The sequence below is a fragment of the Salmo trutta genome, chromosome 5, assembly GCF_901001165.1.
Source record: "Salmo trutta chromosome 5, fSalTru1.1, whole genome shotgun sequence".
NCBI classification, from domain to species: domain Eukaryota; kingdom Metazoa; phylum Chordata; class Actinopteri; order Salmoniformes; family Salmonidae; genus Salmo; species Salmo trutta.
The window spans coordinates 9,681,288-9,700,696 of record NC_042961.1 but is presented as its reverse complement, the minus strand read 5'-3'; the positions used below and the strand labels follow the sequence as shown (position 1 = coordinate 9,700,696).

The following is a 19,409-nucleotide window of genomic DNA, read 5'->3' as shown; positions in this document are numbered from 1 at the left end:
CTGACAAAGAACAGCAAAGGTAATCCAATTTTTCTTATAGTAAATCTGAGTTTGGTGAGTACCAAACTTGGTGGGTGTCAAAATAGCTAGCCATGATGGCCGGGCTATCTACTCAGAATATTGCAAAATGTGCTTTCACCGAAAAGCTATTTTAAAATCGGACACCGCGATTGCATAAAGGAGTTCTGTATCTATAATTCTTAAAATAATTGTTATGTTTTTTGTGAACGTTTATCGTGAGTAATTTAGTAAATTCACCGGAAATGTTCGGTGGGAATGCTAGTTCTGAACGTCACATGCTAATGTAAAAAGCTGGTTTTTGATATAAATATGAACTTGATTGAACAAAACATGCATGTATTGTATAACATAATGTCCTAGGAGTGTCATCTGACGAAGATCATCAAAGGTTAGTGCTGCATTTAGCTGTGGTTTTGTTTTTTGTAACATTATATGCTAGCTTGAAAAATGGGTGTCTGATTATTTCTGGCTGGGTACTCTGCTGACATAATCTAATGTTTTGCTTTCGCTGTAAAGCCTTTTTAAAATCGGACAGTGTGGTTAGATAAAGGAGAGTCTTGTCTTTAAAATGGTGTAAAATAGTCATATGTTTGAAAAATGGAAGTTTTCGGATTTGAGGAATTTGTATTTCGTGCCACGCCCATCATTGGATATTGGAGCAGGTGTTCTGCTAGCGGAACGTCTAGATGTAAGAGGTTAACACCCAGGCAGTCCTACAAGCTAAGCTAGATGCCCTCAATCTCACACAAATCAATGAACCCACCAGGTACAACCCTAAATCTGTAAACATGGGCATCCTCAGACATTATCCTGACCAACTTGCCCTCCAAATTCACCTCTGCTGTTTTTCAATCAGGATCTCAGCGATCACTGCCTCATTGCCTGTATCCGCGGTCAAACAACCACCCCTCATCACTGTCAAACGCTCCCTACAACACTTCTGCGAGCAGGCCTTTCTAATCGACCTGGCCCGGGTATCCTGGAAGGATATTGACCTCATCCCGTCAGTTGAGGATGCCTGGTCGTTCTTTAAAAGTAATTTCCTCACCATCTTAGAAAAGCATGCCCCTTTCCAAAAAATGCATAACTAAGAACAGATATAGCCCTTGGTTCACGCCAGACCTGACTGCCCTTGACCAGCACAAAAACATCCTGTGGCGGACTGCAATAGCATCGAATAGTCCCCGCGATATGCAACTATTCAGGGAAGTCAGGAACCAATACACGTAGTTGGTCAGGAAAGCAAAGGCTAGCTTTTTCAAGCAGAAAATTGCATCCTGTAGCTCTAACTCCAAATAGTTTTGGGACACTAAAGTCCAAGGAGAACAAGAGCACTTCCTCCCAGCTGCCCACTGCACTGAGGTTAGGTAACACGGTCACCACCGATAAATCCATGATAATCAAAAATGTCAATAAGCATCTCTACGGCTGGCCATGCCTTCCTCCTGGCTACTCCAACCCCGGCCAACAGCCCCTCCCCCCGCAGCTACTCACCCGAGCCTCCCTAGCTTCTCTTTCACCCAAATCTAGATAGCAGATGTTCTGAAAGAGCTGCAAACCTGGACCTGTACAAATCAACTGGGCTAGACAATCTGGACCCTCTCTTTCTAAAACTATCCGCCCCCATTGTTGCAACCCCTATTACCAGCCTGTTCAACATCTCTTTCGTATCGTCCGAGATCCCTAAAGATTGGAAAGCTTCAAAGGGGGTGACATTCTAGACCCAAACTGCTATAGACCTATATATATATATATATCCTGCCCTGCCTCTCTAAAGTCGACGAAAGCCAAGTTAATAAACAGATCACTGACCATTTCGAATCCCACCGTACCTTCTCCCCTGTGCAATCCGGTTTCCGAGCCGGTCACGGGTGCAACTTAGCCACGCTCAAGGTACTAAACAATATCATAACCGCCATCGATAAAAGACAGTACTGTGCAGCAGTCTTCATTGACCTGGCCAAGGCTTTCGACTCTGTCAATCACCGTATTCTTATCGACAGACTCAATAGCCTTGGTTTCTCTAATGACTGCCTTGCCTGGTTCACCAACTACTTTGCAGACAGAGTTCAATGTGTCAAATTGGAGGGCCTGTTGTTCAGTCTTCTGGCAGTCTATGGGGGTACCACAGGGTTCAATTTCTCGGGCCAACTCTTTTCTCTGTATATATATCAATGATGTCGCTCTTGCTGCGGGTAATTCCCTGATCCACCTCTACACAGACGACACAATTCTGTATACTTCTGGCCCTTCCTTGGACACTGTGCTAACTAACCTCCAAACGAGCTTCAATGGCCTACAACACTCCTTCCATGGCCTCCAACTGCTCTTAAACACTAGTAAAACCAAATGCATGCTTTTCAACCGTTCGCTGCCCGCCCGCCCGACTAGCATCACCACCCTGGATGGTTCTGACCTAGAATATGTGGACAACTATAAATACCTAGGTGTCTGGCTAGACTGTAAACTCTCCTTCCAGACTCATATCAAACATATCCAATCCAAAATCAAATCTAGAATCGGCTTTCTATTTCGCAACAAAGCCTCCTTCACTCATGCCGCCAAACTTACCCTAGTAAAACTGACTATCCTACCGATCCTCGACTTCGGCGATGTCATCTACAATATAGCTTCCAATACGCTACTCAGCAAACTGGATGCAGTCTATTACCGTGCCATCCGTCTTGTCACCAAATCACCTTATACCACCCACCACTGCGACCTGTATGCTCTAGTCGGCTGGCCCTCGCTACATATTCGTTGCCAGACCCACTGGCTCCAGGTCATCTATAAGTCTATGCTAGGTAAAGCTCCACCTTAGTTCACTGGTCACGATAACACCCACCCGTAGCACACGTTCCAGCAGGTATATCTCAATGATCATCCCCAAAGCCAGCACCTCATTTGGCCGCCTTTCCTTCCAGTTCTCTGCTGCCGGTGACTGGAACAAATTGCAAAATCACTGGAGACTTATATTTCCCTCACCAACTTTAAACATCAGCTATCTGAGCAGCTAACCGATCGCTGCAGCTGTATATAGTCCATCTGTAAATAGCCCACCCAATCTACCTACCTCATCACCATAATGTTTTTATTTACTTTTCTGCTCTTATGCACACCAGTATCTCTACTTGCACAGCATCATCTGCTCATTTATCACTCCAGTGTAAATCTGCTAAATTGTAATTCTTCGCTACTATGGCCTATTTATTGCCTACCTCCTAATGCCTTTTGCACACACTGTATATATACACACTTTTTTGTGTAATTGGCGTGTTTATTCCATGTGTAACTCTGTGTTGTTGTTCGTGTCACACTGCTTTGCTTTATCTTGGCCAGGTCGCAGTTGGAAATGAGAACTTGTTCTCAACTAGTCTACTTGGTTAAATAAAAGGTGAAAAAAAAAATTGCATTGTGATAAAGCCGCTCTCACTACACTGGAAGTTAAAACCTCTTACATCTACACGTTCCGCTAGCGAAACGTCTGCTCCAATATCCAATGATGGGCGGGGCGCGAAATACAATCTCCTCTAAAATCCGAAAACTTCCATTTTTCAAACATATGAAAGTTCATATTTATATCAAAAACCAGCTTTTTACATTAGCATGTGACGTTCAGAACTAGCATTCCCACCGAACACTTCCGGTAATTTTACTAAATTACTCACGATAAACGTTCACAAAAAGCATAACAATTATTTTAAGAATTATAGATACAGAACTCCTCTATGCACTCGATATGTCCGATTTTAAAATAGCTTTTCGGATGAAGCACATTTTGCAATAATCTAAGTACATAGCCCGGCATCACAGGGCTAGCTATTTAGACAGCCAAACAGTTTAGCCTTCACCAAAATCACATTTCCTATAAGAATACACTGCCAGGACTTCTACTTCAATAACAAATGTAGGTTTGGTCCCAAATAATCTATCGTTATGTTCCATCAGCGACGTTTTGTTCGTGCGTTCTAGACACTATCCCAACGCTAAATCTCGGCCACGAGCATGACGCAGAATTTGACAAAAAAATTCTAAATATTCCATTACCGTACTTCGAAGCATGTCAACCGCTGTTTAAAACCAATTTTTATGCAATTTATCTCGTAGAGAAGCGATAATATTCCGACCGGGAATCTGCCTGTCTGTATACTGAGGGAAAAACCGAAAGCCGGGGGCGGGGCGGGTCGCGAGCGTGAGGCTTAGTCCATTGAGTGACCACTCAGCTTTTGCTCTCGTGTGCTTCAGCCAGGGCTTTGAATTACGTCATTCCTGTTTTTCCCGGGCTCTGAGACTTCATTGGAGACGTGCAAAGTGTCACGTAACAGCAGAGATCCCTTGTAATAGATAGAGAGAATCAAGAAGGGCAAGAAATGTTCAAACAGGGTACTTCCTGAACAGAAGCATCTCAGGTTTTTGCCTGCCATAGGAGTTCTGTTATACTCACAGACACCATTCAAACAGTTTCAGAAACTGTGGAGTGTTTTCTCTCCAAAGCTAATAATTATATGCATATTCTAGTTTCTGGGCAGGACTAATAATCAGATTAAATCGGGTACGTTTTTTATCCAGCCGTGAAAATACTGCCCCCTAGCCATAAGAGGTTAAAAGGAATACGACTTTTAGATCAAAAACATCAATCATCATACGTGAGATTTCAATACTGGCCGATGTCATAACACGGGAGGTTGTCTCCTCTCGAATTAGCCACTGATCATATTTTTGCAATATTCCTACCACAAGAAATGTGTAATTTAACAGAGGACACATGTATCCTATTTGTCTGCCTCTTCAGTCCAGGGTGCATTGTATGGTGCTGTTGCAAATGGCAGACCACTCTGTAAGGCACATCGATCTGCAGGTTGAACATGGTGAGATTGGAGACTCCTAAACTGATAGCTGTAAAATCACCTAAACAAACTGCACTAACTAGCTACTTCACATGCAGATATTGACTTATTGTGTGTAGCTACGTTTGCTAGCTAGCTAGCCCATAGAGAGAGCATTGCTGGTTTTGTAGTCGACTTGAGCTGCAACTGATTTCTACAAAGATTTTAATGTTGCCACCAACCTTTTTAAAACAACAAAATGAAACATTTGTTCACAAAAAAAATTCAATTCTCACGTTAGTGTTATGTTACACTGTAAATTATACGAGTCAGTGGTTTTGGGTGGATTTGTCCTGGCTAAGGGACAGTATTGAGAATTTTGAAAAAAACATGTGGCCATTTTTAACTGCCTCCTACACCAACTCAGAAGCTAGAATATGCATATTATTGTTCAGGTTTGGATATAAAACACTGAATTTTCTAAAACTGTTTGAATGGTGTCTGTAAGTATAACAGAACTCATATGGCAGTCAAAACCCTGAGACAAATTCTGACAGGAAGTGGATACCTGATGTGTTGAATTACCTTTAAGCCTATGCCATTGAAACACACAGGGGCTTATTAATTGTTGAGCACTTCCTATGGCTTCCACTAGATGTCACCAGTCTTTACAAAGTGTTTTGAGTCTTATACTGTGAGATCTGACCGAACAAGAGCCATGGAACGGTGGTGGCCGATTAGACTCTGGCGCGCGAGTTCATGTTGGGTACTCTCGTTCCAATACGTTTTAAAAGAGAATGCAATCGTCCGCCTTGAATATTATTCATGTTCTGGTTAAAAAAGGCACTAATGATTTATGCTATACAACGTTTGACATGTTTGAACGAACGTAAATATTTTTTCCCCCCTCGTTCATGAAGTGAAGTCCGGCGGGCATAGATCATGTGCTAACAACACGGAGATTTTTGGACATAAATTATGAGCTTTTTCGAACAAAACTACATTCGTTATGGACCTGGGATTCCTGGAAGTGACATCTGATGAAGAGAATCAAAGGTAATGGATTATTTACATAGTATTTTCGATTTTAGATCTCTCCAAAATGGCGGTTAGTCTGTATCGCAAAGCGTATTTTTCTGGGCGCAGTGCTCAGATTATTGCAAAGTGTGATTTCCCAGTAAGGTTATTTTTAAATCTGGCAATCCGGTTGCGTTCAAGAGATGTAAATCTATAATTCTTTGAATGACAATATAATATTTTACCAATGTTTTCGAATAGTAATTATTTAATTTGTTGTGCTGATTGACTGGCGGTTATTGGAGGGAAACGATTTCCTGAACATCAACGCCATAGTAAAACGCTGTTTTTGGATATAAATATGAACTTGATAGAACTAAAAATGCATGTATTGTCTAACATAATGTCCTAGGAGTGTCATCTGATGGAGATTGTCAAAGGTTAGTGCATAATTTTAGCTGGTTTTCTGCTTTTGGTGACACCTGTCTTTGAATTGACAAAACATTACACACAGTTATTGTCAATGTACTCTCCTAACATAATCTAACTTTATGCTTTCGCCGTAAAGCCTTTTTGAAATCGGACAACGTGGTTAGATTAAGGAGATGTTTATCTTTCAAAGGGTGTAAGATAGTTGTATGTTTGAGAAATTTGAATTATGACATTTAATTGTTTTCAAATTTGGCGCTCTTGATATTTCACCTGTTGTTGATAGGGTGTACCAGGGGTGGCACGCTTGCGTCCCACATAGCCCCTAGAGGTTAAAAGGGAATATAATCCAAAAGTAACCGTAATCAGATTTGTTAAATCCAAAAGTTACATTTGATTACAATCTGACAGTAACTAATGTATCACATTTAGAAAGTAACCTTACAGATCGTCCACTAAAAGTGATACTGCACGCCACAGGAGGTTGGTTGCACCTTAATTGGGGAGGACAGGCTCTTGGTAACAATTGGAGAGGAATAGGTGGAATGGTATGAAATACTTCAAACACATGGTTTGATACCATTCTATTCGCTCCGTTACAGCCATTATTATGAGCCGCCTTCCCCTCAGCAGCCTCCACTACTGCGAGTGTCCTTCCATTCACAGACACACTGAACAAAATTCATATTACAATTCTGCTGAGATAATTTAGTTCAAAACTGTAGTGGAATGTCCTCTCCGGAAAAGCCACACTGGACTAGATACTAGGTTTAAATGTGGAGGAGCCCATTCTAAATGAGCCATCATGGGCCCTATTCTCTTCTCCAGACCTACCTGCAGTCTCTTTTCTAGAAAGCGTTTACCTCCCTCCAGTCCATAGTTGTGCTCATATGGATAGCTCCAGTCTCTGATGAGGAACATGAGAGACTGGAACACAACACAGACAGGGTTACTGAGAGAATGTGCTCAGGGAGGACAAATGTGCATGTCCAAACTTTGCTGAATATATTGAACAAACAATATCCATTTTCAGGACAGTAACGCACCTGGAAGGGTTTTAGATAGATTTCCTCCAAAGCAAGCCGGCCGTATTCTGTGAAGAGCTAAGCAGATGGAGAAAAGACAATGTTAGCCATAGCCTTAATATTGTTTTCAAACACACCAACAAATGTATTCATTAAGATGGGGAGGAATGGTGTGTATACCTGGAGATGCTGAAGATCATCCTCCTGAATATTCTGGGACAAGTTATACACCTGAAAAGAATTAGACCATGAAATATCCTTTGTACATAGGCCAGTTCTTGACATCAACCAGCCCTTTCCATCCACAACACACCATTAACTCAACTGACACAATGTGTGCACCTTTATGGGTATGTAATCAAACAGTGAGAACTCAGTCAGGTCCACCATAGACTCACCTGTACAGAGCTGGTCATGGTGCTCAAGGCAAAAACCGTTGCACAGTCCTTTATGGTAGACTGGCTGTCGAAGGCTCCTTGTGTGTCCACTAACAGAACAGCAACCTGTCAAGGGTTAGGATATTGCAGGTCACCTTTAGGTCATTAACATGATGGAAATCCACTTGAAGACAACAGTCAATATGAGTGGCAGGGATGGACATAAGATCATACATAAAACACGACTGTGTCACTGTGGTGTTCCTCTCAATGTTAATAACAGTGTGTGTGTGTCACAGAGTAGGGCTCACCTTGCTCCCATCCGGCTTGTTGACCACAAACACCTGACTCCAGACCTGGATCCCTGTCGTCTCCCTCTCACAGCCTCCTCTCCAGCTGAACCCTGTCAGCGGCTCATCATCAGCCCCAACCCACGTGTCTGACTGCTCCTGCTGCTGTAAGAGGAGGGGGGTACCAAGACAGAGGGAGTGAGTGGTCAGTACAGGAAACAAGTTATTGATTCCTGTAGGCAAGTGTGTGTTTCATATTGGCAATGTGGAAAAAGCCCAACAGTAATCAAAGGAAGGAATAGGCATACTGGTATTTCTTACATGCATTTGCAACTTACTACCACTGGAGGTCACTGTGGTATCACATTCAAACCACTGGTGTCCTGAGATCAGGGTCATTTTACACAGCCTATGCCAAACGCAACATCATGTCAGACTCAGTTCAGTGTAGGCAGTAAAAAAGACAAAGAAACTTAAGTCTGAAGAACACCTTTAATAGGATATGAGCTGCTGTTGTGAAAACAAGTCCGTTAGAAGTGTGAGAGCGTTACTCCACTACTTCATTACGGGGCTGGTCTTTAATTACAGGGAGAGCGTGGCCTACGGGGCTGGTCTTAATTACAGGGAGAGCGTGGCCTACGGGGCTGGTCTTAATTACAGGGAGAGCGTGGCCTACGGGGCTGGTCTTAATTACAGGGAGAGCGTGGCCTACGGGGCTGGTCTTAATTACAGGGAGAGCGTGGCCTACGGGGCTGGTCTTAATTACAGGGAGAGCGTGGCCTACGGGGCTGGTCTTAATTACAGGGAGAGCGTGGCCTACGGGGCTGGTCTTAATTACTTCCCTATTCAAGAATTGAGAATAAATGCAAGGTTGCTGAAGGAGTAAGCCAATAATGAGATTTGACTCCCAAAGTAACTAATTCAACAAAATGGTATGCTATATTTCATGCCTAAAAGGTATTACTTAACAAGTGAACCTGGCTCTGTCTACTGGCAGCATTCCGAAGCAGAAGGTGAAGAGTAGCTTAACCTAAAATTGCCTGGTGGTGATAGATATCACACAGCTATTAAAATACACATCCTGCAGCAGTGTTAATGCAAGGATAATACTCAAGTGCTATTAAACAATTTATTTTATATTTAACTAGGCAAACCAGTTAAGAACTAATTCTTATTTACAATGACAGCCTAGGAACTGCCTTGTTCAGGGGCAGAACGACAGATTTTTACCTTGTCAGCTCGGGGATTCGATCTAGCAACATTTTGGTTACTGGCCCAACGCTCTAACCACTAGGCTACCAAGGATACTACGGCGCTATTAAACAAGGCAGACTTCAGATAACAAGCTTTAGTTCTGTCTCCTCCCTCTGAGGACATCAAACAGTCCAATTGGTTAGTAAAACTGCCACACACACAGAAGAGCAGACTTCTCTATCCAGCAGGAAATGTGACTGGAATGAAGTGTTCAAATTCTAGGCCGTAAAAGAGAGTGATCACAGATGTACAGTGCAGACACCAGGAGGAAAATTAGGTTGGCCAGACCGAGAGCCCGAAATAGCACCTGCCTGGGACGTAATTACAAAGATATCTAAAGGGTATAACCTGCTGGAGACTAACATGGGGGGGGCTCAACAATCTCTTCAGTTCCTTATGTTTTTTCAGGACTGGAGTTCAATGTTGCTGTGAAAAAAAACTTAGGCAACACAATCAGAGCAATCCTGAATACCTGACCCTAGATGCGATGGAGTGCATCGTCGTCTCAGAGCAACACTAGCAATCACTGCTCCTCTGACCCCACTGTGACCAAGTTTTTACAGACTTTACTTCTCCTATGCATCTGTCCTCAGATCATTCAGTGTGTCAGATAGTGCTGAGCAATTAGTGCTTTTTGAAGTTCAGTAACACAGAATAAAACAATTAATAACAGTTCCATCATGGTAGTGACTTCCCATTAATGCTTATCACTTATTAACCATCATTTATTTCACAACTTTAATAAAATATTTCAGGTGTGTGTATCACATGTTTTATTTGATGACTTTATTACTTAATTCCAAGTCATCATCTCAGCTCTATAGTGCTGCTGCCTATTTTGTCTAACAAAAATCACTATTTTGTAGTTCAGCAAAGAATACCAACTATAAAATCACTTCAATCATGCATTCTCAGGTAGAGATACCATGCAAAGTAAAAGACCGGACAAGGAGATGTGCAAAGGATTATGGTCATTGTAGTTAATTACCACGTTTCGTGTGCTAAACTATGTAGAATATTGGCCGGTTGGAAACTACAACTCCCTACTACATCGTACAGTTCAGGCTGGATCAGATTTATCTTTAGAGAAACTGATGTGCGCATTGAGCTCAGAGGAAAACAATGGAATTCAAATAATTGAACAGACATTGGTCAATTGGTTGCTTAAATCTTGAAAATAAAAATAACAGAAATTTCAGTTAATTGCTCAGCACTAGTGACAGACCTTGAGATGAACAACAGACCCAGGCAGGCAGGGAAACTAGCAGCAGACTACATAGTGAGAATGAGTTTGAGGCAGCTATAATGATATAAGATAACGCTTTCCCAAGCTTCCAGAGCTATAACAACACTTTGTGGTCTGTAAAGTGATACTGGCCCTGCAATCACTGGCTGCTGCTTGGCTGTCCTGATGGAGGTCATGACTGACTGTCCTCTTCCTCACTCTCTCCCTCAGATTCAAGTCATCAGTAGAAATATTGATTATACTTGTATACATCCATGTTTATTCAGTGCCGAGAAAACACCAGCCATTTCCAAATCTAGGCCTATAGCTCCATAAATATTTCTCAAAAACAATCTTGCTCTTTCGACACATGGTTCAAGCCAAATCCTTGACAGTGGACACATTAACATAACCCCTGGAAGCTGATTAGAAATTTGCACTGGAATGCAGTGATGCGGCCTTGGTAATGTATGCCCTTCCCTTGGGAAGCTCTTGTCCCAGAAACTGGCAGAGAAATTCATATTTCAGCAAAAGGAATGCTAATGAGGCAAATTGCTTTTGAACTACAGTATGTGAAATGACCTGAAGACAACGCTAATTATCTAGCAGTCTAAGAATGGAAAATGCATTTGGCTGAAAATAAAATGTCCTGAAGGAATTTCACAATACTAAATGAATCCCAAAGGAAAGAATAACTACTAACATCCATTTAGAACCATTAGCAGACTTCCCGTTTCGAGACGTTTTATCAACCCCTAGATGGAGGACATTATGTAAAATCAGACAGGTAACGCAGTCAGGTCAGTAGGTGGCTAATTCATCTGGAAATCCAAGACTAATACGGGGTTTATTCAGGATCTCCAAACTGCTTTACAAATGTTGGTATTGAACCGACAACCCAGAGATTTATCCTGAAAAGGTTAGCAGCGTTACACAACACCTTATAATTAACCCTACACCCAGGGGTGTGTTAATGACGTGAGATTGTTGATGTTGCCAGAAAGTGCTTTTAACCACACAGTTTTTCCAGCTAACAGACAGTTCAATTGGTTCTTCCTTTTAGCACAGCAAAACCTTCATTCAAGCTGATCTGCCCAATGAATGATTCAGAGAAATAGCAGTATTTTGTAGTGAATTGTCTGTACTGTAGGTACAGTGACTTCAGAAAGGATTACAATTGATTACTTCTTTTTTTTAATGATCTACACAAAATACTCTGTCAAAGGAAAATAAGTGTTGTACACTTATGAAAAATAAAACGCATATCATAATTAGATAAGCATTCAACCCAGAGTCAATACATTAATCACCTTTGGCAGCGATTACAGCTGGGAGTCTCTGGGCTGTTAATCATGGTTGTTGGTTGGTTGTTAATCATTGTTAGACAGCAATTTAAGTCTTGCCATAGATCAGTCTAAACTGTAACTAGGCCACTCTGAATGTTCAATGTAGTTTTGTCCTTGTGTTTTAGGTTATTGCCCTGCTGAAAAGGTGAATTTGTCTCCCATTGTATGTTGGAAAGTATACAACCAGGTTTTCCTCTACTATTTTGCCTGTACTTAACTATTATTTTCCATTTTATTACAAAAAAAATTTAAACTCCCTAGTCCTTGCCGATGACAAGCATACCCATAACATGATGCAGCCACCACTATGCTTGAAAATATGAACAGTGGTACTCAGTGATGTGTTGGATTTGCCCCATCACAGGTATTAAACTCTGTAGCTGTTTTAAAAAGTCACCATTGGCCTCATGGTGAAATCCCTGAGACGCTTTCTTCCTTTCCGGCAACTGAGTTAGAAAGGACGCCTGTATCTTTGTAATGACTGGGTGTATTGATACACCATCCAAAGTGTAATTAATAACTTCACCATGCTCAAAGGGATATTCAATGTCTGCTTCTTTTTTTTTTTACCCATCTACCAATAGTTTCCCTTCTTTGCAAGGCATTGGAAAAACTCCCTGGTCTTTGTGCTTGAATCCGTTTTTGAAATTCACTGCTCGATTGAGGGACCTTACAGATAATTGTGTGTGTGGGGTACAGAGTCATTCAAAAATCAGGTTAAACACTATTATTGCATGCAACTTATTTAGCACATTTTTACTCCTGAACTTATTTAGGCTGGCCATAACAATGGGGTTGAATACTTATTGACTGAAGACATTACAGCTTAATTTTGTTATACATTTGTAAAAAAATAAAAATTATATTATATTATGGGGTATTGTGTGTAGACCAGTTCCAATGTTTTCCTTCTACTTAATACATTTTAAATTCAGGCTGTAACAACAAAATGTTGAAAAAGTCAAGCTGTTTGAATACTTTCTGAAGGCACTGTATATGTGAGTGTGCACCCGGTCTCACCTGGTTGAGCATGTATCGGAGCATGAAATCCAGCAGGAAAGACTTGCCCTTACGGAAGGCCCCAGCCACCGAAACCACCACCACATTAAGGTCTCTGACAGCCTCCTGCAGTAACAGCTTCTCCAAAGCCGCCGTGTCCAGCTCAAATTTGTGGTCGTCTTCGTGAGCCAGGACAATCTGGATGGGCCGAGCCTTCTCCTCCACCTCTTCTACAGGCTGCTCCTTGACAGGACTCTGATCGGCAGCAGTCAGCTCTGGGGCCTGTTCCCACTCCTCGTCTGTCTCGCTATCCACCTCTGCCCGAGGCGCCATCCTGGGAGGAGGCTTCCGATCTGGCAGGGACAGAGGAACATCTTCCACACCACCCGCACCTGAGAGAGAGAACAGGACACACGGTGTCATGCCGTTAAGAGCAGGGAGAGAGTGCACATGGTGCAATTCAAACTTTACACATCACAAGGACAACACAGAGAAGTGTAGTCAGGGTATTATCTTAGAGGATTCCAGCATCTGGACTTCCATCAGGCATTGTACATATTATAGGCCATTCCATGACAGTTCCTGGACATGGTATTTGTTGCCTGCTGCAGAGGTTGACACGGGAACAGGAATCCAGCGGGTCTTGCAAGTCCTGCGGGATTCCAGCAGGAATAGGTGTGAAGTTCTTAGAGTCAAGTTTGGAACAGGAGAGGAATAGTATGTAGTGTGGAGCATTTAATAATAATAATAATAAATATATATATATAAAAAGAGCCTTCTATACACTGAGTGTACAAAACATTAGGAACACCTGCTCTTTCCATGACAGACTGACTAGGTGAATCCAGCTACAACCAGGCTTGCCCTGAGAACAGTATTGGTTTCTGCTAATGCGATGCGGCCACAGATCCGGGACAGACAGGCCAGTAGCTAATGGAGGAAGTTATTTCTGAGCATTAAAAATGAACACGGAACGGGAGTGATTTTTATCGGGTTATATAACTATACGTGAAAAAAAATGGTACAGGACAGGAACAAATTTTCACTCCTGTGTCAACCTCTAGTATGACGCCAGTACATTGCCACATGCCTGCAGTGCACACACTTGGGTATTAGGAAACATATCTGAGAAAGGGGGACAAAAGCCAGTGGTATTATGAGATGAAGTACTAGGCCTACAAATGGGCCAATCTCTATAGCATCTACACTGTGCAGTAGCCTCTTTTCTATGTCCAAGCCTGTAAGTATTTCACTGTTAGTCCACACCTGTTGTTTACCAAGCATGTGACAAATACAATGATTTATTGGGCTATGACATCAAGGAGGTCAACATCACAAAATAAGCAAAAGTGAAAGCATTTCAAAAAGCTTTGTTTGGCCTTTTAATCTTTCCATGAAAGGGTGTCTAAAGGTAGGCGTTCCCCTCCAGGTGTGGGAAATGTCCTCTACATCAGAGATGTCCCTCCCCATCACATGAGAGACACCCTGTGAACTGGTATGACAAGTATTTGGGACTGCTAGTGCTCATGCAAACAAGCATCCTACAACTGCTACCAACCAAAAACAGTTGTGTCAAGGAGACCCTTGGAGAGGTACGGTTCCCAACACCAAGCAAGATTCCAAGGAAAAACCTTATTCTCCCCATTATGACATGTTCCTCCTGAGCTGACAGTCCTACAAGACATGTGACTTTAACATATCAAACAACAAACACTTTGTACCAAAACTCAGAGTGAGGATTTTGTCTAAGGCAGGTTTGAGGGCTTGCCGCAAGGCTGTTCTCTGCCGATGGCAAACAACAGTGGGCTGACTGGGCTCTATGGCTGATGCCAGGAGAGGGGTTGCCGAACAGAAGGTATGAGAGAACAGGACAGCATTCTCCGGAGCAGAGCTTACACTGGAGAGGCATCCTGCTGATTCTGGTATAATGGCTGTCTGGTCTGCCAACAGACATAATTCACTGTGGGTTTGAGACTGTTAGATAAACACTTCCAAAGTTTTTTAAAAAGTAAACAATAAAATCACAACAAGACAGGTTATGAATTTATTCTACAGCTAGACATCAATGCCAGAGTTCCTTTTTAGTCGCAGTGACACTAAAGCTGAATTTAAATACACTCAGCTCCTGATACCTCAGAATCTCCCCCACATGGGCAGACGTGAAGTTTACACCAGTCCAAATAATGATTAGCTGCAACACGCGCATATTAGCAGGTCAGGACATGGAAGAGTCCCTGTGTTAATCGGGTAATCTACTGTAACTCGTGGCCAGACTGCTCCTAACTTTACTCACATATAGACAACTGTACTAAACATCCAACATCAGTCCAGTGTAAAGTGTCCATCAAAGCGAGGTATACGACGCAGTAGTCAGCTAAATTAAGTGGCAGTGCTGCCATAGGAGCGAGACAGAGACACTATTCTGCAGGGACTGGGCTGCGAAGTCCAATCCCCTCATCCTTGGAGAAAACAGAGCCAGATCTAAAATTGGCAGGCTTATTTATCATTCCTTATCTTGCCACAGTTCTCTCCTGTTGCATCTGAAACAGCCCTGATCCGGGTCTCTGGCAGGCCATGTATGGAGCCAGTCTAGGTCTACATCTGAAACAGCTCTCTTTACTCTGTCCCTCCTCTCCTTCGTCGTGACACTGCGGACTGGTGCCAACTCCAAGAGACGACTCCCTCTCTGGACCGGAGTCAAGCAGAGCAAATGTTAAACTGCAACAAGGGATCTGCACACCAAGGACAAAGTGCAGCACCACTGAGTGTTAACTATTGCCACACAAACAAACCCAGCTGTATTTTGCACTGATACAAGAGTCATGTCACAAGGCTAAAGGATTTGAAAGACCCCCATTACTAAAGTGATGTCAAAAATAACACCTTCCATTTTCCTGTTGACTGATTTCTGTATACATTAACATTCCAAAAACAACATTGTTACACAAATAATTGTACCAGATTGCAACTGTTGTTCAGTGAGAGAGATGTAAGCTAGGGGTGTTGGGTAGGGGTGCAAGGGAATTTCCCCATGTGAAACCAAGACTAGGCCAGCTGAGGAAATGGAAGGTTACGCATAGCTAGCCTATATCACATTACAATAGAGTTGATGATGGCTGTTGCACCTGACCTGACAGAGGGAGAGAAAAAGCATCTGATGTTGTTCGTTCATTGCATGAGTCTGATGCAAGGATACAGAATGGGCATGCAAAACCACAGGAGCAAAGCGTTTTCTTTTTGATATATTAAGCCTACTTTGGTCGCCAGATAACATTAGGCCTAGTTGTCTGAGTTTAGAGGGTTTCAGTTAATCTGCAAGAAGAAAAAAAACGCTATTCCAAGAGAGGAATATTGGTTTCAAGGAAAAGTCAGAAAGTTGAAGTTCCTAGCTAACTTTAAAACAATAGGGAGTTAGTTCCTGGTTGTCTCAATCCAAAAGTGAGAGTTCAAACATGTGCGCCGCTAAATCTGCTAAATCCTTCTCGTCTCCTGATTCTGCCTCGACCAGACTCTCCTCCCTTTCCGCATCCTATGACTTCTACTGTCCCCTTTCCTCCTGGCCGGCTTGGCCCTGCCCTTCTGCGCCACGGCTGAGTGACTCATTGCCAGCTTACACAACAGGGATGCAGGCAGCAGACTGAAAATGGAGGAAAACTAAACTTCCAGAGGACCCATCATCCTTTCCCTCCCTCCTCTCTACCTTCTCTTCTGCTAAAGCCAATTCTATCAATAAATGTCAAGCTTCTTCCTCTAACCCTAGGAAACTGTTTCCACCTTCTCCTCCCTCCTTAATCCTCCCCTGCGGACAACTTTGTAAACCAATTTGAAAAGAAGGTTGACGACATCCGCTCCTCAAATCACTCAGTCTATTGAGGCACCTGTCCCAATCACACAGAACTACCCTACACCTTGACCTCTTCCCCAAATGTTCAATTCGACCTTTGCTTTAAAAAGCAACTCAAACAAAGCATGTAAGAAGGAACTAAAGCTATTGACTTCTACAGTGCCAATATACTGTGTTATTTAAGCAATAAGGTACGAGGGGGTCTGGTATATGGCCAATATACCACCGCTAAGGCTTGGTCTTAGGCACAACGCAAACTGTGCCAATATATCCTCAAAGCACCGGCTTCCAGGGCATTATCACTTTTATACAACTGGGTCACCAACATATTTAAATAATGATTTACATATTTTCATTGAAAAGGTTATTTACGATTAGTTCGCGTCCATAGATGCAGAACAAAAAGACAACGACTGGATCGCGTATATGGCAACCGAACCGATAGAACGAACAACCAGCCGGCTTGGGTAGCAACCCTAGATTTGTGTCGGGACTATATATTGTTGTAGGATGAAATAGTATGAATACCATACTGGCTGGCAACGTTCTTATCCCTTGCTTGCTAGCTAGCCAACTATGGCTAATTTACAGGCACGTCAAACTGTGCCAGAATAACATTGAAGTAGCTGCATTTGCATAAACTGTTTTCTAGTGACATTTATTTGGATACATCCATAACAATGAGCTAATGATGCGCGATTTCACCTGGCATAGAAAATGTGCTCTCTCGTCAGGACACTTGTTCAGAGGAGCTAACCAAACAACCACTTCAAACTGAAGCTGGAAAGACTTCAAACTAGCTGCACTTCGGTTCGTTTACCTGTTGTTTTCTATTGACTGTTATGTCCATAAAAATCATGCTGATTCACGATTTCGACTGGCTGAGGAAAAGCTGCCGACCTCTCTCTCATCCCAACTCATTCATTACTAAGGGTCAGCTGGAACTCCAATTTGAATATTGAAACAATGTTGGAAATGTTGGAGACCGACAGTAATCTGTTGAAAACCAAATGTTAGTCTAAAAGAAATGCGAGATAATGTCTAGATGGTTTTTATAGAGAGAGATCAAGTTTATAAATTGCCTGGCTGGGTTTATGAGACAGTGGATTGCTTAGTCGGATGGAACAGAGTATAGGCATTTTAATGTCATAGATTTAGCCGATGGTAACTTGTGGGAGAAACACCGGCTGGAATGCAGTTTTAACCAATCAGCATTCAGAATTGAACGGACCATGGGATAGACGCAACTCAACAGCGGGCAACACTCGCGGTCCGAAAATGACAGACTCGGCCAGGTGAGAGTAAGGGCTGGCGGGCGCGAATTAGCCAGCTAAATTAACTATACAAAAACGTTAAACCCTTCACTGGCTGGGTCCCTGTAAAAGTAAAAACATACGTTACTATTTTGCCTACTGGAGGTTACGGCACTCAGTAGAAACAACGCCGAACGAGGTACATGTCACAATATTACTATCCAGTTCCACATATTCTCCTTAAATAAAAAAACATTACCTTCGTCAAAGACATGTCTTTTGCGGTTTTGTTCGAAATGATTCCGTTTCCTCAGCCCGCTAACCTCCGCCATCTTGTCCTGTTTAAAATAATCCCACGTAGTTGCGTCAAAGAACCCTTTTTCTTCTTTGGGATTGTGTTGTTGGATCGCATCCATTACACCGCCACCTACTGTACTGACTGGAGTGTTTGGCCGTTCACGGCCTGCCTACATTACATTTTTGTGATAAGGTACTATAAAATTGTGGAAAAGGAAAAATTACCATGCCAACTATTAGCTCTATCTAAGAATATATATATAATTTTTTTAAATAAAAAAACACCGCCCCATTTCACTATTTACCCTAGAAAATCCTACTCGAGACCAACAGCCTAAAGAACTCTTATTTTTCTTCGTCTTCTTCTATGGTATATTGGCAATCACACAATTTAATGCAGGATTCCCACCAAAACTGAACAAACTACCCAAAAAATGACCAAAGAAATACATAAATAATTCTAACAACTCTTCCGGTAAAAAATACAACCGATCTGATCCCTACACAGGCACAAGGGGAACCTGGGAGGGCGGGTCTTCCGGCACCAGTACCCCTTGCAAGTCTTCAGATGTAAAATCCTTAAGTCCACAAAAACCTTTCTGCCGCAGCCACAATAATGTCCAGTTTCTTAGACTTCTTTGAGACTTGTGCTGTACAGTTTATCACTGTGGCAATGAACACAACAAAATCCACACAGGGTATCTTTTGTCTGGAAGCAAACATTTACTACAGGCTGTGGTGTATCCACTACCATATCTTCACTACCATCACTTGTTTTCTCAATTATTTTATTCACCTCCGCATAAGAGATTCGATAGACTGCTCTAACTTTTGCCACTTTAATCTCCTTCACCCTTACAGGGCACTCCAGGAGCTCAGAATCATGATCCCCACCAGAATTGCAACACTGTTGTCGTTCTACACACCGTTCTTCAGTATACTCTGTTCGTCTGCACACACTTAAAACATGGCGGAATCCTTTTACAATTCTTACACTGCATTGGTTTGGGGACGAAAACTCTTACAACGTATCTTACATAACCAAGCTTCACATGCGTAGGTATTTGCTCTTTATCAAAAAACAACAAGACCGACAGACTTTCTTCTTTTTCTCTATTCACCCAGCAGCTCAGACACAGGGCACCAACCACGCCAAGAATTGTCTTCACGTATTCAACCTGAACATCCGTTGTCACCCCTGAGATG

The 19,409-nt window shown here is 42.3% G+C and overlaps 1 protein-coding gene across 3 annotated transcripts in view; it reads right to left on the bottom strand.

Annotated features, from left to right (window-relative positions):
- LOC115193626 (atlastin-2) overlaps positions 1-18,310 on the bottom strand; it is a 36,194-nt gene extending 17,884 nt beyond the window's left edge. Inside the window, exons 1-7 of one of the 3 annotated variants that reach the window (XM_029752456.1) lie at positions 18,166-18,310; positions 12,831-13,201; positions 8,007-8,150; positions 7,717-7,821; positions 7,499-7,549; positions 7,340-7,396; positions 7,128-7,220 (exon numbers count right to left, since the gene is read on the bottom strand). In XM_029752456.1, the coding sequence (XP_029608316.1) occupies positions 7,128-7,220; positions 7,340-7,396; positions 7,499-7,549; positions 7,717-7,821; positions 8,007-8,150; positions 12,831-13,201; positions 18,166-18,238 (894 nt within the window). In that variant the 5' untranslated portion in view covers positions 18,239-18,310. The remainder of the gene's footprint in view (positions 1-7,127; positions 7,221-7,339; positions 7,397-7,498; positions 7,550-7,716; positions 7,822-8,006; positions 8,151-12,830; positions 13,202-18,165) is intronic. The other 2 variants (XM_029752457.1, XM_029752455.1) reach the window with 2 other exon arrangements.
- Positions 18,311-19,409: the final 1,099 nt, after the last annotated feature.